The sequence below is a fragment of the Sarcophilus harrisii genome, chromosome 6, assembly GCF_902635505.1.
Source record: "Sarcophilus harrisii chromosome 6, mSarHar1.11, whole genome shotgun sequence".
NCBI lineage: Eukaryota > Metazoa > Chordata > Mammalia > Dasyuromorphia > Dasyuridae > Sarcophilus > Sarcophilus harrisii.
This window is the reverse complement of record NC_045431.1, coordinates 6,781,923-6,807,737: the sequence shown is the minus strand read 5'-3', so window position 1 is coordinate 6,807,737 and position 25,815 is coordinate 6,781,923. Positions and strand designations below refer to the sequence as shown.

At 39.2% G+C, this 25,815-nt stretch overlaps 1 protein-coding gene across 4 annotated transcripts in view; it reads right to left on the bottom strand.

Moving 5' to 3' along the window:
* CC2D2A (coiled-coil and C2 domain containing 2A) overlaps nt 1-19,119 on the bottom strand; it is a 124,806-nt gene extending 105,687 nt beyond the window's left edge. For 2 of the 4 annotated variants that reach the window (XM_031941383.1, XM_031941382.1), the window contains exons 1-4: nt 10,571-10,729; nt 5,140-5,188; nt 2,914-2,991; nt 103-226 (exon numbers count right to left, since the gene is read on the bottom strand). In XM_031941383.1, the coding sequence (XP_031797243.1) occupies nt 103-226; nt 2,914-2,991; nt 5,140-5,178 (241 nt within the window). In that variant the 5' untranslated portion in view covers nt 5,179-5,188; nt 10,571-10,729. Of the gene's footprint in view, nt 1-102; nt 227-1,535; nt 1,623-2,913; nt 2,992-5,139; nt 5,189-10,570; nt 10,730-19,008 lie in introns of those variants that run through there. The other 2 variants (XM_031941381.1, XM_031941384.1) reach the window with 2 other exon arrangements.
* Between the last annotated feature and the right edge of the window lie 6,696 nt (nt 19,120-25,815).

Below are 25,815 nucleotides of genomic sequence, written 5' to 3'. Positions count from 1 at the left end.
TCTCCCTCTGGGTCTGATCCCAGACAAGCAAACAAGCAAACCCAGCCAGGTGAGCTCATAGGAAACATGCAGTGATCGCTCATGAATTGGAGATGAACTCACTCCGGGGCCCTTTGCGGACCGTGGTGTTTAGGAGATTTGGTTCTGACCCATCCGGTTGCTGCTCCTGTTGAAAGCCCAGATTAGCTGCCCCTTCCAACTGTTCTTCCGGGCTGGAGTCCTGCATCTGAGTAAACAGCAAAGTTAAAGGTTTATCGAAATACCTTCAAAACATATCCCCGTACTTAAGAAACGGGCATCTGTTGTTCCACTGTGTCTGTGTGTTTAACCAGTCCCCGTTGTGCCCAACTTGCCTTGACCCATTTGAGATTTTCTTGGCAAAGACGCTGAAGTGGCTTGCCACTTCCTTCTCTAGCTCATTTTACAGATGAGGAAACTGAGGCAGACAGGCTGAAGTGACTTGGCCAGGGTCACCGCTGGTGTCTGAGGCCAGATTTGAACTGGTGAAGATGAGTCTTTCTGACTCCAAACCTGCTGCTCTATTCCCTTTGCCACCTAACTGTCTTACTGTTTATCTTCACCTAAAAGGGAGGGGTCCAAAAGGAGTTCCGACTTAAAGTTCTGGAGAAGTGGCTCATGGGATCATAGTTAGAGCCGAAAAATGCTCTTTGGGGAGTCTCTAGAGCAACGGCGTGATGGTCCAGAGGAGGACAGGGAAGCGCCGAGGGGCTGAGCTTGCCCAGGGCCGCGGTGTGGGGATCTGGCGGCCATCCTCCCATGCTGCTGCTGTGCGCCCTCATTCAACATTGGGCCGCCTCGTGATTCGGGATCCTGTGCTGGCCTCCTACAATGTTCCTAACGAATCCCCAGAGATTTTAATTTGCTTTTATTAGAAGCCCCATTCTTGGGGCGGGGGTGGGGGGCTGAGGGGGCGGAGGGGAGCCCAAGCAAAGCAGCGCTCTCAGGCCGAACAGCGGGGCTGGGAACCCCTCCCGCAGCGCCCGCGCCTCTCTTCAGCCCTGCGCTGGGAGGGCAACTTCTCACGGGCCCCCCTTTCTCTTGCCCTCAAGTCTAAGCACGTCTGCGCGGGCTCTGAGGTAAGCAGTAGATGGAGGAGGTGAGGAGACCTCTCAGTGCCTCCCCTCCCCCTGCTTAGGGCTGCCTAACTCCCCCCCTCCCCAGCCCCCAAGCAGGGGCCGTCCCCAGCCAGGAGTCGCCGACGGGCAGAGACCCCAAGGGCGGGCGCCCCCCTCTCCCCACCCTGCCCCCCCCCTTCAAAGGCCCCTGAGCCCTCTGGGGATGGAGGGCTTGTCCCGAGGGGAGTTGGGAACTCTGGGAGTGGACGGGCCTCTTTCCCCACGTGTGGCAGCGGGCTCCCTCCCCGCCCCCCGCAGCTCTGCCAGCCGGCTGCCCCCCCCTCCCCGTCTCGTGTGAGCGGTGCCCGGGCGGGCCCGGCCCCGAGGATGCCAGGGGCCTCACGCGCTGCCCAAGATGGCGCCCCCGCCGCCCCCCAGCCTGGGCTCTCCCGGGCTCACCGTGCCTCCCGCTCCGGGGCCGCGCTCGGGACGGGCCCCGGCGACCGCCTGTCCTCGGGCCCTTCACCTTCCCGGGGCCGCTCCCAGCCACAGGGGCCGCCCGGGCGGGGCCCGGCCGGAGGCAGCTCCGTCCCGCTGGATCCCGCACGGAGGGAGAAGGGAGCTCGGCCCGGCCGGGAGCCCGCGGATTCCCGAGCCTGCACTGCCATCTACAGACCGCCGGGGGCCGGCTCGGCCCGGCCCGTGGGCTCGGCACAAAGCACCCAACTCCCAGGGAGGGTCCCGGGGCCGGGGTCGCTGGGCTCCCAAACCCGGGGCCGGCCTTCCGCGAGGTTCCTGGCACCCGGAGCGCCGGGGAAATCCCCCTCCCGGCCCTCCCCAGCCCAGCAGAGGAGGCAGCGCCAAAGGAATGGGCCGGGTCTCTCCCCACCCGGTCCCGAAGCTGGCAGAACCCAGTCCAGTTCGCCAGTCTGGAACGCGGGGGGTTCCCGAGGAAAAGGGGTGTTCTAGGATCCTCAGGGCCGAATTTCCCGGGGGGGCAGGAATGATTCAGGGTTTCTTTCTCATCTGGGATTTCTTGACGTGGAAACGTCTTACTTTATATTTGGAACCCTCTCTTACGGTGGGCTGAGCGCAGGGCAATGCCACCCCCCTTTTCTTATTCACATTTAAGTTTAAAGTAAAAATAAATAGAAAAATTAAAAAGTAATTCAGAGGGGTTATCCTTGTATTAAATGTACCCTCGAGCCAAGTCAGAGGATTCCTTCCTTCCTTCCTTCCTTCCTTCCTTCCTTCCTTCCTTCCTTCCTTCCTTCCTTCCTTCCTTCCTTCCTGCTTTCCTTCCTTCCTTCCTTCCTTCCTTCCTTCCTTCCTTCCTTCCTTCCTTCCTTCCTTCCTTCCTTCCTTCCTTCCTTCCTTCCTTCCTTCCTTCCTCTTTCTCTCTCTTTCCTTCCCTCCCTCTTTTTCTTTCTTTCTTTTTTCTTTCTTCCTTTCCTTCTTTTCCTTCCTTTCCTTCCTTCTCTCCCTTCCTCCTTTCTTCCCTTCCTTCCTTCCTTTCTTCCTTTCCTATTTTTAAGAATTTTCTAACATAGAGAACTTAAGAATTGATTAATAATAAGAAGAAAAGCAGCTCATGTCTATGTAAGAACTTACAATAACTCTGAAAATTTACTTCAGGAATTCATTTTCCTGTTTTAGAACAAGGGAAATGCAGATACAGGGCAGCTAGATGACTTGTCCAAGATCACACAGCTGTTAAGCACCAGTAGCAGTTTCAAATGCAGATCTCCTTACCTTGGGTCCATTTCTCTTTTATACAAAGTTCTACTCCCCTTTTGTTTGAAAAGAAAGACAACTGGCACAAAAGTGATAACCCTACCTGTTTCTTTCTTCTTTGTTTTTGGACTTTCATCTTCTTCAGTTTTTCTGCCTCTTCATCTTCATTTTCAACAAACTCCTATATCCAAAAAAAATGTTGAAGTGTTGTAGGTTTATTTGTTCAAATTTAAAACAATTTAACAATTAAAGATCCTTAACTGTATTTTTAAATAAAAACAAATTCACGGCAAAGATAAAAAGGCACAGGCCCTCTACTTCATTATGTTGCAGAATCCCTTTTGGATCCCTAAATCACCTTCATCACTGTTGCCCCATTACCATCAATATCACCATCCTTGGCAACAGGGATCACAACATGAAGGACACTGAACTAGGAGCCAGAGCTCAGATCTTGGCTGTCACTTATTAAATGTGGGATCATAGGAGACTCACTTCATTCCCCTGACCCTCAGTTTCCTCATCTGTAAACTAGCAGAGTTTGAATGCATGACTTTATGATCTCTTCTTTCTAACATTTTGTAATTCCATTATATTTTTTTTCATCATTCAGATAAGGCTCCACTGTATCTTTGTTCTCTCTCTCTCTCTCTCTCTCTCTCTCTCTCTCTCTCTCTCTCTCTCTCTCTCTCTCCCTTCCTCCCTCCCTCCTTCCTTTTCTCCATCTCTCCTTTATCCCTCCATCCTTCACCCTTTCTCTTTCCTTCCTTCCCTTCCTCCTTCTCTATCTCCCTCCCTCCCTCACTGTCTCTCCATCTTTTCCTTTCTGACTGTCTGTGTCAGTCTCACTTCATGTTCTCCCCCTCAATATGATCAGAGATTTAGCCCTCAAACTTCATCTTCTCCAAACTTTTCATTTTACAGATGAGGAAACAGAGGTTCTAGGAAGTTATAATTCACCTAAGATCATGTTTTGTAAGATGTTTGAGGAAAGAAACTGCCTTTTGCCTCTTTTTGTGTCCCTAGATTTTAGCATAGCACCTGGCCCTTAGGAAGCACTTAATAAAAGTTTATTGAATTATTATTGAACATATATGTATATACACATTTATATATGTGTATATGTACATACACATATATGTGTTTATGTAAATACATGTTAAGTTTAGCAGTAAATTTTGAACCTCAGCCATTTAGCTACAGTGCCAGTGTCTCTTGTTGCCTCCTGTCATGGGTGGGTTCCCAGATGTTGAATCCCAGAATTGACTTGGGCCCTATAATTGTTTATCCAGAGCCCCCAAAACTTGCTTGGGTTCTTTTATTCAGCATAGATTCTGGGGCAGCCATCTTGGCTGGTGGGGACAATTTATTGTTTTGGAGAATTAATAATAAGCACCCACTTTATAGTTCTTGAAATATTTCATCTCATTTGATCCTCACTGCAATCCTAGAAGGCAGGTTCTAGGAGCAGCTTCAGAGAGAGGAAAGAACCTTTCTGGGTTCTTTTGGAATAGGGAAATCACCTTCACTGTTGACAGCAGAAGTGTCAAGATGGAATGGCAATAAACTTGCCAAAGAATACATTTGGCCTCTGTAGAGTCAGGGAACTGAAATGGGGTGAACATTTTGGCACTTCCTGGGGGGGGGTGGTAAAGAGGAGGAAGAGGAGGCAGTGGAGAAGGAGACTCTCCTTTTCAGAACCATAGAACATGAGAATTTGAATGGGCCTTAAAAAACAATCCTCCTATTTTATGCATAAGGAAATTTATGTCTAAAGTTGGGAATTGATTAGCCCATACTCATGCAACAAGTACAGTGTCTTTCTCCCAATATTCAAGAAATGAGGAGAAATAAACTTCTTAACATCTGGATTGACTTTAAACTCCTCAAGGACCAGGGACTGTTTTTTATTTGAAAAAAAAAAAAAACTGGGGGTAATATACTTCTGATATCTCAAAACACTTTACAATTGAAAATCATTTCCTCTTTTCCCAAATGCTCAGTAGAGTCAGGGGTGCCAGAGCCACCTCAAACAGGCTAGAAGATTATTAGATTTTTAGTGAGAATATTTAGACTTGGGGATTAGGGCTTGACTTCTTAATTTGTTGATTGTCTGAACTAAAGAAGTGATGGAGAAAATGTTAATAAAACTGATTAAAAGTAGACCATTCCTCTCCCTCTCCCCCATCAGAGTGAGTTGTTAAACATTTACCAGCATAACCCCAAGGACAATATATTTTGTACATAGTACAGTTATCAGAACTAGAAGTTCATTATTAGTGTGATTTCTTCACACAGAAACTCCTCCCCTTTCTTCCCAAATACTTACCTCTGAGATAATTTTCACTTTTTCTTCTTGGTGACTCATTTCTGGGTCCCTGAAGAGCAAAGTCAAAACAAAGAAATCAGACATTGTGGATTTGTTGTTGTTGTTCAGGAAGCTTGAATTGCATTGCAGGATGAATGTTTGTGAAACACTCGTAAGAAAACTAAATCTCATTGTCTATAACTCATCATCTTCCAGTAGAACTCTAGCTAAACTGCAGTTTAGGGCTTATTAAATTTACCTTATATAAACAGAAAGTTCATTCTATGATCTCCCTTGATAAATGCGGGCAATTTGTCTAAGTCCTTTAAGTTATAATGTCCTTTCTTTATCTCTACCACCCTTCCTCCTCCACTATTATTCTAATATCCATTCATTTACCTGGCCATTATGTATCAGCCTGAAATGTTTTCCTTCCATTTTCTTCCTCTCCCCTCCCAATCTATCCTTCATGTTGCTGCTGGATTAGTCTTTCTTATGTCAAGATATCTGGACATGGAACTCTCCTGTTCAATAACTTTGGGTGTCTCTTATTGCTCCAGAATGAGATCTACACTTCTCTGGCTGATGGTCTAGACCTACTCCCTGAAATCTCGCCCTACCCTCCTTTCACTTCAGTCTCTTCATGCTTCACCCAAATGGGGCAATTAGATGCTCTCTATACTCAATATGCTTTTGTTCATGGCTAATCTACAAACATTTATTAAGCATCTACTATATATAAGACACTATGTAAGGGGACAGGGATACAAAGAACTTTTTCCTCAACAGAACAATCTCTGTCTTCAAGGACATTTCATTCTAATGCACTGTGAAAGAGGGATACAACACATAAACAATCAAAAAATACAAAATTATTTAGGAAAGAAAGAACATTAAAAAAATTAATGGGATTAGAAAAGACTTCCTGGGAGATGGCCCCTGAGCTGATGAATTGATCCTTGAAGGAAGTGCAAGATTTCAAGAATTACTAGAAGATCCAGTGACTATGATAATGTAATTGGAAAAAAAAAAAAAAAGGAAGTCAGTTTTGCTAATTGTAATGATCACTCTTGACTCCAGAGAACAGATAATTAAATATATTATTCTTCTTTTGGTAGACTACTAGGGATGCACAATGTTGCCTACCCTGCCACAAGTACTTACTGTGTTGGCTGGGAGAGTTCAGTGGGATGGAGATGTCTGGTAAAAAATGCAATGTTAAAAGAAAGAGGTATCAATAAAAATTAGTAAAAGAAAAAAGAGACATCTCAAAGAGGAAATGAGTTAGATGAAAGAAGAGTGGTAGGGGGAACTAAAATATTCTAAAATATGATAGCAAGTCTTCCACAATACCTTGGGTATCATTCAGTAACAATCGTGCCCTGGACTCAAAGCCACTCCTTTAGTTCATCTCATTTGTGAAAATCTGTACACAGGTTTTTTTTTTTTCTTTTCTTCAAAGAAAATTTTATTCTAAAATAATCAACTCTTGATTATATACATTTCCAAGGCACTCCTATCACTTGTCATGGTTTGCTTGCCTCTAACTGCTAAGATTCCAATAATGCAAGACCCTTATAACCCAGTTAGTCCCTCCCATCTATTTTCCCATATGTTCCTTTTTCCTTTATAGTCACCATAGTCTTTCTATTTTTCCATGGAATCTAGATGGGTCTAAGGCTGGGATTTCCTAAGTAATTTGGACATGGACTATTCTTGTCTAGATAAGTGTTAATAGAATCTATAAGTGCTTTTCCCGTGCCTCTGAATGGAAGAACAGCAGGGATCTCAGAGGAACCAATGTTAGAAGAAAAACTTGAGAACACTGATAAATGCCATGGTCAACCATGGTTCCAGAAAACTGATGATGAAGCAAAGCACTCACTTCTTAATACAAATGATCGATTTAAGAAGATAAATAAGACACATTTTGGGATGCAGCCAATGTAGAAATTTGTTTTGCTGGACTATATTTATTTATTATAAGAGTTATGTTTTCCCCCACTCCCACCTCCAATTTGGAGTGGGAGAGAGAGAAAAGAAGGGGAAAAATCAAACCATAAAAATGTTTTAGGGGAAGATGGGGAAATGAAACCTACTTTTATACTGAAAACTGTCTCACAATTCTTTTTTATACATGCATAATTTCACATTTAATATTTCAGAGAGAAAATTAAAGTTGGTAGTAAATTTCTTCCCATAGAATCATTATTCATGTCATTGAACAATGGCAATCCAGATTTCATGGTATACCTGGGAAATGTCAGGCCATTTTTCTCCCTCAACTCTTTCCAAAGCTATCCTTTTTTCACTAATCCCTGATGAATTTCCCCCCATCCAAACTGTTTCAGGGGTGCCATAGGCATAGAGGCGATAACAAAATCCACTGAATTGATGAGACTTTTGAAAAACATTTCTGCAACTTTATATCATTTAGCAGCAAGGATTGGAACTAACTCTAAAGAAAAAGTTTAGCATCCAGTTCTTATCTTAAATATATAATTTTCTATTAATATTTTACATAGTAATTAGGAGAGGCAGCATAGCCTAGTAGATAAAAGAGCTGGTTAAGAGCCAGAAAGAATTAGGTTCAAATCTGACCTCTGACACATAGTGTGTCCATGGGCAAATCACAGCCTCTCAGTTTCCCAAATAACTCTTGAGGACTATAAGTTACTGTGAAGATATGCACTTGCATTTGTCTCAGGATGTTTTACCATGGGAGTTCCATATATTAATGAAACAACAGTATCGGACCTTCCGAAATAATATTTAGATAACATAAATATTTGAATTCTTCAAAGATCTCTAATTCCATCAGTGTGCTTATTTCCTCCACAACTTAGGAGGTGATCCAAAATTTATCATCCTTCAGCCCACATAATGATAAACGCCTTCCAATTCAGCTAGCCTGATGTTCCCACATGAAACATGCATTCTATCCCAGAGGCCATATGCAAAGCTTCTTAAAACTCAAGTCCCATCTTGTCATCCTCCTGCTTGAGAACCTTCAATGACTCCCTATTGCCTTTCAAACAAGATATAAACACACATGTAAGATTAGCATTGAAAACCTGCACAATTTGGCTCCAGCCTATTTTTCCAGGTGACTTACAATGGCTTCCACTTGTGTGTCCCATCTTGTAAACAAATTAACCTATTTGCTTCACTATTCTCTGTACACGAAGTATCATTTTCTGTATCCAGACTTATGTTTTGCTTGCACTCTATGCTGACTTCTGCTTCCTAGATTCCCCAATCCTTTACTGACTCAACTCATATGCCATTTTCTCTCTCTCTCTTTTTGATCTAATCCAATTCCTTCTATTTTATTTTATTTATTTGCAAAACATATGCATGGGTAACTTTTCAGAATTGACTCTTGCAAAACCTTGTGTTCCAAATTTTCCTTCCTTTGCCCCCACCTCCCTAGATGGCAAGTAATCCAATATATGTTAAACATGTTAATATATATATATATATATATATTAAATTCAATATTTGCATACACATTCATACAATTATTGTGCTGCACAAGAAAAATCAGATCAAAAAGGAAGAAAATGAGAAAGAAAACAAGATGCAGGCAATCAACAATAAAAAGAGTCAAAATGCTATGTTGTGATCCACACTCAGTTCCCACAATCCTCCCTCTAGTTGTAGATGGCTCTCTTTATCACAAACTCATTGGAACTTCATATGCCATTTTCTATAGAGCATCTATGCTGGTCTTTCTAATTATAATCACTCTCCTGTTCTTCACATTATCATTATTATGTCGCTTACATACATTGTCCTCTTGTGAGAGGAAGCTTGATTTGATGGACAGAAGGTCAACTGTTTTTGGAATCCACTAGACCCATTTCAGATCTTGCTTCTGATATCCCTTGGTTGTATGACATTGGTCAAGTCACTTAACTTCTCAGGGCCCTGGTCAATTTTCTAAGACTATAAATTGCAAAACTGGTATTGATCTGCATGAGTAAAGAGGATTCTTCAGAAAGAGTTTCTTATACCAAAGAAATCACAGGTCTGGACTGTTCCCCTTCATCTCCCAATAGAACATATTCTTTAATGTGTTCTCTCTCATTTTGCTGTTGCATCCCCAGTCCTAGCACAGTGCCTGACACATAGTAGGTGCTTCATTGGCTACAATGACCCTTTTGGGCTAGCCTTTGACAACCCAACACCATCTCCAATCCATGAAAAGTATATTTTGAGCAAAGGTATAACACAAATGTATTTAATACAATATCATATTTTTTCTGGAATATAAAAATCACATGCTCATACGTGTGTAGTAGAGTAAATAGAGAGCTGGCCTGGCTCAAGTCCTAACTCTGGCCCATCCTGATTGTGTGGTCCTGAGCAAGTCACTTGATCTCTCAGAATTCTCGGCAAGGCTCTCGGACTTTTTTCTTTTTGAAGACTTTACAATTACATTGAAAAAGGGAGTTTTCTCACCCAGAAGTTCCCAATGAAATGGTTATTTCAGTCCATATAGACTAAACGGTCACTTTATATGTAAATATATACAATACATACATCTATGCAAATAACTAATATCTATATGGAGATATTATGAATATACACTAAGTGATGAAATGTAGCAATTTGCATCACTTTGTTGGCTGAAGTTTACATATGGATAAGTACCTATGGATTCTATGTAATATATTATATACACAAACACATGCAGTGTAACACATAAAACATATACACACATACACGCATCCACATAAATAAATAATATTTTACATATATACAAAGTGAAGCATATGTAGTGATTCCTATGACTGTTGCCTCCAATATACATATGTATATGTACATATATGTTTTATATAATATCCACACATACAATATAATGTACAATATACACATACATACACTTTCCTAATACCTTTCCACCGAGGAAAAAGTCACTTAAAACTTTATCTAGTATATTATCTTTGTGTCTTTTGAAAATAACAAGCGTAACCTTTTGGATGATGGTTATCAGACTCCTTGCTCCAATTATTGCCTAGAAAACTAATGCTGCAGGTATGCTGGACTTATGTTTGTTATCCCATCAAACATCCCTCCTACTTAAGTGAAGATAAAAAGGCCCGAGGCTTTGCAATATACTAAAACATTCCCAGGAAGCTACAATGAAGCTGGACAGCTAGCAAGGGAGGCAGAAAGAGGCCTGGGAATCAGGGCTGAGAGTCAGGGTAGCCGCCTGCGTTTCCTGCCACAAATCGGGCACCAGATTGGAGCTAAGCCCCTGGTATCCATGATCACAGGGCTTGGAATGATGCCCTCTCTTTCCAGAAGCAACCCCCCCAGAAAGCTAAAGCAGGGGCTGGAAAAGCCATAAAAGCCCGAGCTTGCAGTCCCCGGGTGACTGAATTCGGCCGCAGGCCTGAGCACTTGGGGGCCTGGCTGTGATCACACCTGTAAACGGGGTCTTTACCTGAAGGCACTGTACTCAAGGCCCAGGAAGGGCTCGCCTCTCTTAAGCCCAGAGGCGGGAGCAGAGGGAGCAGTGTCTGTGCCCAGGCTTCTCCCAGATCCCCCGCTGGCAGGGCTGGCCTTCCTCCCGCTTCCCTTCCCAACTTGTAGGAGCTGCTCACATAACAGAAACTGCCAGCGTAGCAACGCCTGTTGCTAAGGGAGGGGATGTGGATTGCTTTCTTTCTTTTTTTTTTTTTAAAGTGACAGCTTCCAAGGAAACCTTTTATGGCAAGCAAAGTTAAAAAACATATTGGGGAAAGAAAGGAGCTGATCCAACTGGAAAAGAACAGAGACAAACTCAGACAGGAGACAGAGGGAGGGACACAGAACAGCCAAAATTCAGGACTCCCCCCCCCCTTCAAATATACAATGTCACAAGAGTTTATTCTGGAAAAATTAATAGCCCAATTCAGACAGAGTTCGGGCCTTGGGGATCTTGGTGAGGTGTCTGTTTTGGGACGTCAAGATTTTTTCTTAGGATTTTTCTGAAGCAAAGTTTTATTTTTCCTCCTGAGCTGACTCTGCCTTCCACCAAGCCTGCTTCTTAGTTCTTTCTTGTTATCACTAACTGACTTATTCTCACTAATATGAATGGTCATCAAAGAAAGCACAGTAAGAAGGGAATATTTTTAGCACATCACCTTTAGATTAGATCCCACCAATGCATCAGATTTCACTGATATGGCCAATCAGTAGTGAAGATTGCAATGTGTCATCCTCTGCAACTTTATCTACCTTCTTCCCACATTGTCTGATAAGAACTTACTCAGCATTCTGAGGCCTTCCTCTAAAACTGTTGACTTTTAGTAGATACCAGTATTTTATGTGAGTTTCTGTTGTTTACTTTGGGGCCCATTTTCTTTTCTGGTTATATATCTCTTTGATGATAGGAAAGTGAATAGGCTGTACCCAAAGTCCATCTATCTATCCATCCATACATATTTGTATTCACATACTATATATGTGTACATATATAATATGTGTGTGTATATATGTGCGTGTGTAATTTGTGTAAGGTTACATACTAAGTGAATAGTAGAACCAGTCTGATGCTCTTTGTATGCCAGATAAATCTCAGTCCCTTATAGGAATATAAAGAGTATAGAAAAAGAAACCTGAGACTTTGAATGCTAAACTACTTAAAAAATCAGAGACAAATCTTAAAAAGTGGTCTAAAATAGTTTCACAATTGCTATTAGCTGTGATGTTAATCTATTGTATGAATTGATATGTTGTGACATATTTCATTCTAACCCTCTTCAATAATTAAGTCTGAATGTAGCAATGTAATGATAAGCAATGTAATCCAGTTACCTTTGGGGAAAACACAGTATTCAGAAGTTTGCTCCTCATTGGATCCATTCCAGAGAATGAAGATCATTCTCTTCCTTCTGTCTTTCCATCTTCCTGACTATCTTTCATTCCTTGAAAAATTTTGAGTTAATTCAAGGGGATCCCCTTCTCTGAGAGGTGAGTTTTTGTCTTATTTTGTTTGGATCCATACCTATAATTCACAGTTTCTCTTATGCCCAAATCTGATTACTCTCTTCCTTTTTCCAGCATGGCTTTATACATTGTCTTCCGCAGGAGAGGGACTGTATTGTTTTCTTGTATTTGTTTCCTTGTATTTGTTTTCCCAGTACTTAGTTCAACATCTAGCACATAGTGAAGGAAAAATAAATTTTCTGTTTGATTGCCTGTCATCTGTCTGTCTATTTATCCATTTATCTAATACTGTGCTAGGTTTTTTGTGTTCTTATCTATCTATCTATCTGTCTATCTACCCACCTATCTATCAATCTATCTATCTGTCTCTGTCTGTCACCACTAAGTTAGCTGTTTCCTCTTTTCAAAGAATCTGTAATAGAATACTTTGTAACATCTATTGTCTGCATAATATTTCAGGACCATGGGTTGTTTTATTTATTTTAATTGATGGGTTCTAAGTATTTAACAATAGCCTTGGTCTCATAATTAATGAGCATTTGAATGTGGAATTTTCTCCAGAATGCACAATTCCTAGTGCAGAGGTCCAAGACCACAGTGCCCTCCCTCAAGAGAGTTACAAATTTCCAATGGTCCATGTCCTCAGTTTATATGAAAAGATGGAATGCCATATATGTTTACATACTTTGACATATATTCCCAAGTAGAGCACGTCCTCTGAACTTAAACAGTTTATGGCCTATCGAATATATTTTGTACATTTACTTATCCATGCTCCTTCTGTCATTTTTTTGCCTTACTTTTTGCTCTAGAATTTAATAAGAATTGTTATATCTCTTCTGAAAGATTCATGCTTAAGATTACTTTTTTTCTGGCTATCTAGGGGGCAGTTGTGATATGGTAGGAAGATCAATGAACTTGCAATTAGAAGACCTAGGGTTCAGTCCTAGTTCTGACAATTATTAGCTCTGTAAATCAGAAGATGATTTCTCTTGTTTAAGAATAAAATTTATTCAAAGGGAAAAGGATAAGTCAGAGGGTGGAGGGTACCATTAAGAAGGGGAACGAAATACAGACCGAGGGTTTCTATTTACAATGAGTATTTCTCATTGAAAGAAATCTGGGAACTAGAAGGGGAAAATGTGGTAGAGAGCATTTGTGCGAAGGTCAGTGAAGGAAGAGATATGATACTGTCATAAGACTGTGCTATGGATTACCTAAACAGAAAAAGAATATAGGTGATAGATAAATGATGGATTGGGAAAATATGTCACAAGGCTACACACAGACATGATAAAATGAATAGTTAGGAACATCTTCAATTGTCAACACCTCTACTTGAACCCTCTCTGCCAGGACAGCAAGGCAGTTAATGATCTAATGAGGGTGACTTGCCTTCTGGACTAATCAGGATGAATCGGTTTCAGGAATGGAAATCAGAGATCCTTTGGAGGCAAGTGAGCACATTTTCTTAGCTTTTGTAATAAAGCAGAGGAAAACTAAGCACAATCTGTCTTTTACCTTAGACTTTTGGAGGGTAATTTTCAAAGAAAGGTCAAGTGGGCTGCTGTAAGTAAAAATTCAACAGAGGAAGTCAGACCTGGAGTGATGAGGGGCTTTCAAGCAGGAAATGCCAAAGATAGAAAGGATGATGAGGAAGAAAAGTAAGACCTGTCCAAACACATCAGTACGGATTTTTATAGAACTAATCGACTACTAACTTAGAATTTTCAAAACTAAGAAGAGATGATAAAAGCAAGAAATAGAGAATTAATATAAAAGGATGTCCCAGGTTTTGTACAAAATAAATGGAAGCTGGTGAGACTCCAGAAATAGAACAAGGGGGTTTAAAAAAATATTTTGTAGCAAAGAGGAGGATTAAAGAAGAGAAAAGAGATTTTCAAGATTTATGGGATTATGATAAAAGATAATAATGAGAAACCTGAGCTGCTCAAGTTTGTTTTCATTGATTTTTTTTTTGTACTGAAGATCTTTGAATTAGAAAAGAGAGAACAAAAATGGCTAATGCAGAGCTTAGGCTCAAGATAAAGCAAGGACAGAGGAAGAAAGTACTTAGCTCTCTTGAGTTTAAGTCACAAAGACCAAGTGATTATAGTCCAGGATAAAGAAAGAATTTTCATAGGTGATGGGGAAAGTGAGATGGCACAGTGGATAGAACGTAGGCCCTGGAGTCAAGAACTGAGTTCAGATATGTCCTCAGAAATTTAGTAGCTATGTGAACCTGAACAAGCTGTTTAACCTCTGCCTCACTTTTAGCATCAGTAAAATGGGGATAATAATAGCACTTTCTTCAAAGACTTGGATTAAATGAGATAATTATGAAGTGTTTAGTGCAGTGTCTGGGAGATTATAAGTGCTATATAAATATTAGCCATAATAATGATAATACCACCACTGCTGTCAATTGTTATTATGTACTCACTGACCAACAGATTTATTGATTTATTATTTTTTTATGAGGCAATTGGGATTAAGTGACTTCCTCAGAATCACACAGTAAGTGTTAAGTGTCTGAGGCTGAATTTGAATTTGGGTCCTCCTGATTCAGTGCTCTAGCCACTGCACCATCTAGCTTCCCCTGACCAATAGATTTAGGAAAAAAATACATATTTTTGAGAGGTTTGTCAGTCATCTTTGAACTGTCATAAGAAGGGGAAGAGATGCTGCTTTTCTGGAGAAGGGCAAATTCTGCATTTATTGAAAAAGGGAAAAGAATGGAGCCTATAAATTATAAGCCACCATTGTGAGTTTTTTCAGCCCAAGAAGAATCTGACTCAGCAGTAGGCCTTTATAATTGGAGGTCAAATAAAGTGAGTAGCCAAACTGGAAACTCGAAGAAATATATTAGCCAGTTCAGAAAGACTGCCCAGGTTGATGGCAGCTTCAATCATGCAGGGTCAACTGGTATTAGTATTATTATAGCTAATATTTATATAGAACTTATTATTGCATGCTAGAGTTACTTAAAGTACACAGCCCACCACAGCAAAGTAATGGGGGTAGGGATGAGCTGGGCTGTGGAGCTATAGGAGTTAATAAAGATCAGCTTTGCTCCATTGGGAAAATGCATTTCTCTGTGGTTCACAAGAGGACTCTTTCAAGACATATTCATACTATACTAGCTTGTTGTCATTAAGAAGGGGAACGAAATAAAGACCAAGGGTTTCTATTTACAAAACCCTAGGGCTGCTTTATTTTGTTTCTGGAGGTTACTTTTTCTGGGGAGATGTTTCTCCAGAAACAGTTTCAGAATACTAATGTTCATCCTCCTCCTCCATAGCAATCAACAGTTCAAATGCTAGTAAAATTACACATTACATTATTAGAGATAAGGTTAGTGTGCTTAGAAATGGAAGAAGTGGTCACAGTGGCTAATGTAAAAAATCCTCAAAAATAGGTCAGGCTAAGCTAACCAACCTAATCTTCTCCCTTCCTTTTTTTTTTTTTTTTTGGTGGGGGGGCAAAGTTATAAGACTCTTAGATTAAGGAAATGCTAGATGCAGTTTCCCTAAAATGAAGAAAAGTATTTGACAAAGCTCTTTAAGCTACTCTTAGAGATGGAGACATACGGGATGGACAATAATATAATTGGGTTCTTTCAAACTGGTTGAATGGCTGCACCCAAAGACTTATTGACATTTTGATGTCAGTCGGAAAGAGATCTCAAGGGGAGTTCCCCAGGGGTCTGTGAGGGGCCAGGTTGCCCTTTAACATTTATTTTTTAATGGTGTGGATAATGACATACAGAGCAAACTTATTCAAATCTACAGATAATCCAAAGCTAGGAGGAATAAATGACACTGATAGAATGTCATCATATCTTCAAAAACTAGAAGGTTGGATTGAATTGAACAAAATTAGATGTAATTTTTATAAAGATAAATTAAGAGCCTTGCACTAAATTAAAAAAAAAAAAAACAAAAGCAATAAACTGGGAGATGTGTGGCTAGACAGGTGTTTATCTTTTTTTTTTCCTTACAGGCATATTTATTGATTGATTTTTAATATACATTGTTTTGTGAATTATGTTGGGAGAAAAAAATCAGAACAAAAGGGAAAAACCATGGGAGAGAAAAAAAACAGGAAAAAGAAGTGAATATAGCATGAGTTGATTTACATTCAATCTCCATAGTTATGCAGATGGCATTTTCTATCTAAAGTCTATTGGGATTGCCTTGGATCAGAAGTTCATCTTTAAGATGTCTGGGGCTTTTGATGTCATGAGTTAACAATTATCTGGCAATTTAAAAAGCCAAAGTAAGATTAAGTTTGCATTGAGAGCAATTGTCCAGATAAGGAAGGTCATAGTTGTTGGCTCATCAATGAATTTAGTAATCTTGTGTTCCGTTCTCTGAGGCACATTTTAGGAAAAATATTGGTAAACTCAGAGATTATCCATAGGGGAAAAGAGGATGGCAAAGGACCTCTGATCATGTTACATGAGAAGCAGCTGAAAGAACTAAGGACATGTAGCCTGGAAGTGGGAAGACTCATGGGGGTCATAAGCACATAGGAATATTGGGTTTTCAAATATCTGAATATTCTCTAATGTCCAGGAATCTGGGACATTTGGGCTCCATTTAACTTTGTCTCATCTTAGACCCAGTTTCTTCAAGAGTTGAATGAGTCTTCTTCTGTGACTCATTTGAATATCAGCCTAGTTAAATGCAAAGAGATGGCCAGAGGGGAATGAATAATTTTTTGACTTCTACAGATCTGGATGTTATATACTTAAGGTGCCAGAGAAGAAAAGGCTATTGGATACATAAGACATAAAGCCAAGATAAAAGTGAAACTGTCACTTAGTCCAAATCCTTATTTTCCATATGAGGAAATAAAAGGCTAAATAAGCTAAATGACTTGCCAAAGATCCCAAAGGCAGTGCTTTGAGGATTCTGTCCTTCTTCAAAGGGCTGAGAAGCTTGCCTATTGTCATGGAGGTAATACAGTTGGGATTTGAGTCCAGGTCTTCTAACATCATAATGAGTACTCTTTGTACCACCATGCTATCCAGTCACATAGTTCAGAGCGGGCATCCTGGTCCATCCTGGACTAATTTCAACCCCTGACTCCATGACCTTGTGTAATTATAATTAGCTTGACCAGTTCCCTTATCTTTTCAATTAAAGGAATTATATTATGTGCTTTCTCAGATTTCTTTCAACTTTAAAATGGTATGATCCGATTCTCTTGCATCTGACACTCAAAGAAGATTTCAGCTTCTATTCTTACTTAACTTAAAGAATTGTTAATGAGTATGGAATGAGATCAGGAAGGGGAATCTTAAAATGCTTTGAAATGTATCAAACCTTTGGAAATCAACTAGCTCACTAAAACTCATTTACTGAGCATCTATTTTTGCTTGAAGAGGCATCAGAACCTATTAACCCATGGTTCTTCCTTTTGATACTTAGAGTCTAGTGGAAGAGATACACATGTGCTATTGTTTTATCTCCTCCAGGCTTTTCCAAGGCTTCCTTTTGCTCCCAAAATGGAATTTCAGTTCCAAATTCTGGCCCTTTTTTTTTTTAAGGGGGGAAGGGGATGAGATTTCTTAATATACCTGTAATCTATCTGTTCATTCTCACTTCTCATTGCCTTTCTTCACTCATTGATCATCCTCACTGAACTGGAGTCCGAGTTACTCACCTAACTTGACATTCTATTTTTTGTCTTCCTTCCCTTCCCGTGATCACTGTAAGTGCCAGGGATGGTATTGGCCGGCTTAACGTGGCAACATGGAGAGACAGAATAAAAGAACAAAATAAAGAAAAAAGCCCAAAGTGTTAGAAACTATAAGAGGAAGGCAGACCAAGAAGAGAAAATGAAGTTGGCACAAAGAAAATAGCTGACATTTGAATACTGCTTTAAAGTTTGCAAAGAATTTTACATACATTATCTCATCTGAGTCTCTCAAAGAATACTTTGAATTTTGAACCATAGTATTTGTGGGGCTCATATTTCTGATTTCAGCAATGTTGAGAACTCCTGGGAAGACAATTCCCTGTACCAATCCAGATTATCACCTCCTATGTAGCTTACAATTTTAGAGAGTTGCTTATAGAAGAGAGAATTTAAATGGCTCACCCAGAGTCACAGAGCCAGTATGTATGAAAAGAAGAACTTAGAACCAAGTTTTTTTTTTTTTTTTGCCTGTAAGGCTAACAATCTATTTCTCTATGCTGCCTATAATTATGGGTATTATTATCCTCATTTTATAGATGAGAAAATCGGCATCCAAAGATTGAGTAATTTGCCCTAGTTCACACGACTTGAGAATATACCCAATATTAAAATCTCCTGACTCTCAAATCAGGCCTATTCCAGCTTATCAATGAGACTTTAAGAAAAAGGGTCAGGAAAAGGAGCACTATATTTGCTACAACAACGATGGAGAAATATCCTAATATCCTAAGTAATGCACATATTATAGTGATTTACACATATATAAACATACACATGTGTATATATATTATATGTCTGTTTCTATATCTATGTCTCTAGATATAAGCACAAAATTTTACATTTATGTTTTTAAAAGTGTAAATGCTCCTCAGGCAACCTTCAAGAGTAATCTTATTAAAGCATCTTGCCTGTTTAGCAGCTTAGCCAAGAGATTAGGTAGGCAGGGATAGCCTTTGCCAGGTCAGCATCTTGGAAAGGAAAATTCTTCTATTTGGAGAAAAGCCACGATAAAGCATTGTTCAGTTTATTAATATTTCAAAATATGCTATTCCTGGGTTATAATGGTTGCATTTAAATGGGTACTACTTCTAGATGTACGTAGATGTCATTCTTAAATTAAATGTACAGTATTGTAAAGTATTAAATATTTCATATTAGAATAGATCCAGCATCATGAAACACTAAGGTAGTATAATCAAGAACAAATCAATGAAATAAAGGTTGCTTTGGTAACTAGCCACTTACTGAATCTTGTGTTTCACTGTATCAGATTCATCATCTCCTGGTATGAAGAGGTACAAAGAGGCATTGATCCCTTCACATTGCCTGCCAAGATATAATTGAAGTCATTCAAACAACTGGAACTATATGTTTAAAGGATAAATTGATATCGGCTCTTATTAATCCAAATATTAAAAAAAATTAAAATACAGATACTTATTTTGGGTTTTGGTGCCAGAAACAATAGTACCCATGGGACCAGGGGTTTACTTAGACTTATTTATTGTACTTTCATTTATTGTGTTTCATAAATTTTTTAGAATTTTGTTTTACAGATTGAAAGTTTGTGGAAACCTTGCACTGAGCAAATTAATTGGGCACTGTTTTTCCAACGTAATGTCTCCATATCACATTTTGTTAATTCTCACAATATTTCAAACTTTATTATTATTATTATTATTATTATTATTATTATTATATCTTCTGTAGTGGTCTGAAATCAGCTATCTTTGCTATTACTATTATAATCATTTTAGAGCATCATAAATGATGCCCATATAAGACAATGAATTTCACTGATAAATGTTGTGTGTATTCTGACTAACTAGCCATTCCCCAGTCATTCTCCCTTATCTCAGGTCTCCTTGTTCCATGAGACACAACAGTATTATAATTAGGCCAGTTAATACCCCTATAGTTGCCTCTAAGTGTTCAAGTGGAAGGAAGAGCTAATCGATGCAACAAAATTTATTGTTTTATTATTTTAAGAAATTGTCACAGCTACCCCAACTTTTAGTAACCACCAACCTGATTGGTCAGCAGCCATCGATATTGAAGCAAGATCTTCTACCAGCAAAGAGATCATGATAGCTCACTGAAGGCTCAGATTATAAGTAGCATCTTTAGAAATAAAGTATTTTAAAAATTAAGGTATATTCATTTTTAAAGACATAATACTATTAACAGACCATATTATAGTGTAAACATAATATTTATATGTATTGGAAAACAAAAAAATTCATGTAACTCACTTTATTATAATATTTGCTTTATTGCTAGGGGTCTAGAACTAAATTACCTCAGAGGTATGCTTGTATTTCTTTCTTTTGCTTTCTAGCTACTGAAATATGAAATTTTCTTATTCTTCTTCAGTTATTTATAAACTTATTTTGAGTTCTCAGTCCTCTAACAGATTTGTTTGATTTTGTCGCACTTCTTCTCTCTTCCTAAATGTGTGATCTAATTTATTTTAAAGAATTAAGTGAAATTAATTTCATTTTTAAAATTTCATGCTATTATATAAAGTAACTCGAGTTATTCTAATATGAGGGAAAAAATCAGAGGTGAAAATCTTTGACTTGGAGAATACAGTGAAACAGACATCTTTTTTTTTGGGGGGGGGAATTTACACATTTCTCCTAAGATTTTTAAATTTATTATGTAGGCAATGATATTAATTTCTCTATGTTTCCTTATTTCCTGCAATTTGCAATCATTTCCTCAAGTTATTGTTAAATATGGGTTATTTTCATTTTTAAAAAAGGACTATAATTGTGGATCCCAATTCATAAACTTTTAATCCCTAATCAGGGGAGTAACTGATTTTGGTTCTCCAATTCAGAACTCATAGAGAATGATTGATCTAGAGAAGTGACTGTTATTTCTAGCTCCAAAGACTAAAAATTAGAATGATAGGATGAAGTCTTGGAACTGATATCTAATAAAAAATGTAAAGAAAGCTATCTCCAAAAAACTTTCCCATAGTAGATCCAGGCCTTATTATGACTCTGACCCCTAGTCCCTGGTACCAAAACCAAAAGAGGTTTGGACCGATTTATGTAATTTTTCTCTGGCTATCCACCTGCAGAATAGGGCTCTCAGGAAGAGATAACAGGATTAGGAAATCCCTGTCATATTCCAGAGGCTTCCCTGGATTTCACTCTCATTCTTGATCTGACCAGATTGCCAAAAAACCTGGAAGTGAAGCAGCCTGATTGAAGTCATGGACTCTAGTTATAGACCTTTTTCCTCCTTAAGAATTCTTAGTATGGTAAAGTCTTTCAATTCTTTCTGGTATAAAGTAGCCCAGCTTTCAGCAGAGATTTCCCTTGCTATCCGCAGACATCAGTGCTGAACCAGGCAACTATTGCTTAGTTTTGCCACAACCGCTGGCTGTGGTGCTGACAGTGCCTTTTCTCACAAACCTATAGAGTTACCAAATTATTTCTGCCCATGTGTTCTGCCTCCTTCCCTATATTTGCCCAAAGAGTCCCTCTTCTCTAGTGTCATATCTCAGGGAGTCAACGTCACCAATGAGCAGGGAAGAAGAAATCTGAGATAGAGAATAAAATGAATCTTCCCCATAGAAACAAAGTTTTAAAGGCAGGGTCATTAGGTAGAGGAGAGGGATATTTTTACAGGTGCATATGTTTGTAGGTGGAAAGATGGAAGAAATTTCCAACCCACTCATTTTAGAGATGAAAAATACTCTAGACTCATGGAGCTTAAATGACTTGACCAAGATCACACAAGCAGTAAGACTTGGAGCTAAGATAGGAACTCATGTGCTCTGAGTACAGAGCTAATAAGTATCCTTCCACTACACCAAATGGACAAGTAAAATTGAAATAGAATAAATACTGTGCTTTAAGTTAGGTATATATTAGGGTTTAAAAGACTCTTGGGAGATGGCTTGGGAGGATAATCTCCGTAGCTAACATCTAATTCTAACAAAATCAATTTATCAGCAAACTCCTGAAACAAGGCTAACATGTGAGTTGGAGACTATGATTTCCTATGGTTCCTAGAATTTGCTTGAAGAAGAAGGCAGGGGTGTCTTTAAAGAAAGATTTGCACTTAAAAAAAATAAAAACAGATAAATTCTTAACTGAAATCTAAAGATGGTAACATTTTTCAGGGTGTAAATGAGTATACTCTTTTTTTGTGATTGGAAAGTAGTGGAAGCACAGTGGATTCTCATTGATTGTTAAAAGGCCAAACAAATTCTGACATATGAATGCAATTCAAAATTGCTGGGCCATAAAACCTGTAAATATGAAGAATTCAGAGAAATAGGTGAAAACTTATACAAGCTGATGCAAAATCAAGTAAACACAATGAACAAATTGATATACACAATGACTAAATAGTATAAATGGAAAGAACAACAACAAAACCCAAATCAATTAAAGTGAATGGTGGGTAATTACAATACTAAGTTTATCCCTGCAGAAGAAATGGGAAAAGATTTCTCTCCTCTCAGTGGAGAGATGGAGGTCTGTGACTATGAAATTTCATGTGTGTGTATACATATATATGTATACATATACATACATATTATCAAATTCAGATTATATGTTGGTTTTTCCAAACTTTTTTTCCTCTTCTTTCTTTTTAATTTTTGTTTCTAGGGAGAGTTATTAGATGGAGGAGAGAAGAGAGATATATTTAGAAATGAAAGCGATTTTAAAAATGAAGTATATCAAGAAAGATTCAATAAAATTGTGTTTAATACTTTAGTGATGCTGTCTAGTCTGATGAAAGGAAAGAACAGAAACATTGACTCATTTAATTCTCATTCAAGCTTATTCAAGAAGCTTTTGAGCAAGGACTTACTCTGCACAAGGCCATGGGCAAAGTGTCAAGGGTGTCGAAAAGTTGCAGTCTCTGGTCTCAAAGAATTTATTAGCTAATAAACAATCCTGCTTGGTTTAAGTAAGAGCAGTAAGGGCCAGCATCTGCAGAGTCTTTTGCTACATCAGATGATGGAAGTGGTGAATTGGTAGCCTTGAAATCAGAATGCCTCTTCTGATTTTATGTTCCTTTGATATCTAAGACCTGGAGGGACTTCAGTCTTCTTGGGCAATTTCAATTTGAAATTATTGTAAGTTAGTTGGGACAGGAATGTTACTGTCTCAGTTGTAACAATTTCCCAAACTAATTATAAAAGAATATTATATATGACATATATTATATCATTTTTGTCATATATTACTGCATTGTTATAATTTAAGTTATGCTATATAATACATATTACATATTATTTCATTTGATCAAAGATTGCCATTTTTAATATTCATTTGCAATGAAATAAAAAGAAACTCATACTTAAATGGCACTTAAAAGATTGCAAGGTAATTTACTCACAATAGTCTTGTAAGGCTAGATAATGCTGGAGTGAAAACACTATTGTCCCCATTTTATGGATGAGGTGATTTTGGCTCATAGAGCTTAAGTCACTTTTTCTGATGAGAGAGTCAAATAGCAAGTTTTGGAATTGTTATTCAAACCCAGATATTCTGAGAAATCTGCTATTTTCTGATGTGGATTTGAAAAAAAATGCAGTAAATGTAGTGTATTCTCATTACAATCTTAAAATAGTCCCTTTAGTCTTGAATTCCCCCACCCATACTTTGAGTGATTTTATGGACGTCCAATGGTTTGGAACATTGTAGTCTACATGGTCGGGGATTAAGCTCAAAATAGCGGTTTTGACAGTAAGCCGAAGATCTTGGGCAATCCATTTCCCAGCGCGGGCCCGAGTTTTTTATCCTTTTATAGAAAGTAGAGCTTGGATTAGATGACCTGAAAAGTCCCTCAAATTCTGACTGTTTGGAAATCTTTTCAAAACCAAGTTTTTGGTTATTCCTTTCGAACACTAGAGGTCAGTATTTTAACAAACTAAAAACTGCCAAACTCAAGCCGGGGTCTTCAACATGGTCCTTGAGAGAAACAAAAATTTCAAACCCTGTTTTCATTTAGAAATAAAGAGGCAATGGAACGGTCTGTCTTTCGAAATAGTGAATCCCCATTCTGGGCATCTTCGAGACCCTTCTGACCATAGGGAATATGGATGAGCAGGAGGGCAGTGTAATGGGCAAGGGGTCATGTTGGAAGAACCTGAGCTCAAATCCCACCAGAGACACATATTAACCATTCTGTGCCTCAGTTACCTCATACATAAAATGAGGATACTAATAGCACCTATCTCACAGGATTGTTATGAGGATCAAATGAAAAAATATTTACACAGTCTAAAAATACTCTATAAATGCTAACAATTGTTCCCGAAGACTCAGGGTGTGCTATTAAGTGACCATAGACGGTCCTAAGGTTGAACGTATATAATTAGAATATGAATTCATATTTATATTGAACCCATTATTCATTAAACACCATTTCTGGAGCACTGCAAGGCGCTGTAGCAGGGCTCCAAGGACAAAGCCAGAAACAGTCTCACAACATTTACATGGATAAGTAAGCACAAGATCAGTTGAAGGAAAGAGGGGGATTAAAGATCAGCCGTCAGTTAAGAAAAAGGCTTCCGGTGGGAATTAGTGACCCCGTTGGCTCTGGAAGGAAGCTCAGCATTCTAAAGGCAGAAGTGACTAAGGAGACTTTCCGGGTCCAGGAAACAAAGTGCATGAAGGCAGAAAGGGGAATATCAGAAAGGGGAATATCAAGTTTGGGAAGAGCAGACAGGCCAGTTTGGCTGGAACATGAACACGAGAGGAACAATGGGAGACAAGTCGGGAAGGTGGGCCAGAGCCAGAGACGACAGGGAGACAGATAATGGAGTATGGGAGCGAGACAGTCACACATGTGCTTTGGGAAGATTAATTCGGCAGTTGGGTGGAAGTCAGATTGGAGAGAGGGTCCAATTAGAAGGCCCTTAGACGGTGTTGAAGAGAAGTGATGTGAACCACACTGAACTAGATCTGGCTGTGTAGATGGAGACACGATGGGTTTGAGAAATGCTAGGGAGGTTGAGTTAGTGGGATATGGCGACTGATTCTATTTAGATACACATGTATATCCATGTGCACATATATACACATACACACATGAAGTATTCATGTACAAGCTTGGATGCTTTAGGGTTCACAAAATGCTTCCCATCCAATAACTCTCCGAGGAAAGTGTAGTAAACTTCAATCCTAAGGAACCTGAGGCTAAGTCAAGAGAAGTCTCTCAGCCACTGAGAGTATTGAAGTCAGGACTTTAATCCAGAGATACGGATGCTGAACCTGGTGTTGTTCTGATGGCTCCACAACTTGTAGTCTCCACAATGTCGGAGTGTAAAACTCACGGTCCCCTAACACATCACCCAAAGGCCTTTTTAAATTGTACATCTTTTTTGTTAGCTTATTTTTGACATGAGAAGAAGGAACATTGTAGTTCATCATTTCTGTGCTTCTATCACAGCATCTAAATGAGGAAACTGAGGCAGCAGGAGGAAGTGACTCAAGCTCACAGCAAGTGGGAGGCCTAGGATTGAAATCCAGGCTCTGTGGCTCCAAAGCTAGCATTCTGCATCTTTTCTACTTAACAACTCTCAGCCCTCACTAAGAACTGAGTCGCTCCCAGCACAAGGTCACAGCATTTGCTGTCACCTATTTATGATCCTTCACAAAAAGAAAGAGATGAAGTGGAAATGATACTTTATGACCAACTATTCCCCTGACAGAAATCTGTTAAAATTAACCTTTGGAATATTTACTCCTGTGACCTGGTTGCCTTTATAGAGAGTGGGCCCCGGGGACAACTGTATGGGATGCGGGCTCAGTGCAAGCCGTATCTCGTACAGGCTTGCTAAAAATACCCCCAGACCCTCAAACATTTTTAAATTTAATGTTAGGATAAATAAGTAACAAGGAAGTCTTGAAGGGGCCTGGGGACTACAAAATGGCAGCCTGCAGGATGTGTACTTTGTACTGGTGATGAGGACAGACCTTGGAAGTTTAAAGGGTGTCTGGTTATGTTTTTTTTTTAAAGGTCCCAAATTGTAGCTCTACTTTCTATTGCTGACTACTGACTGCAGTGAGGGTGCTT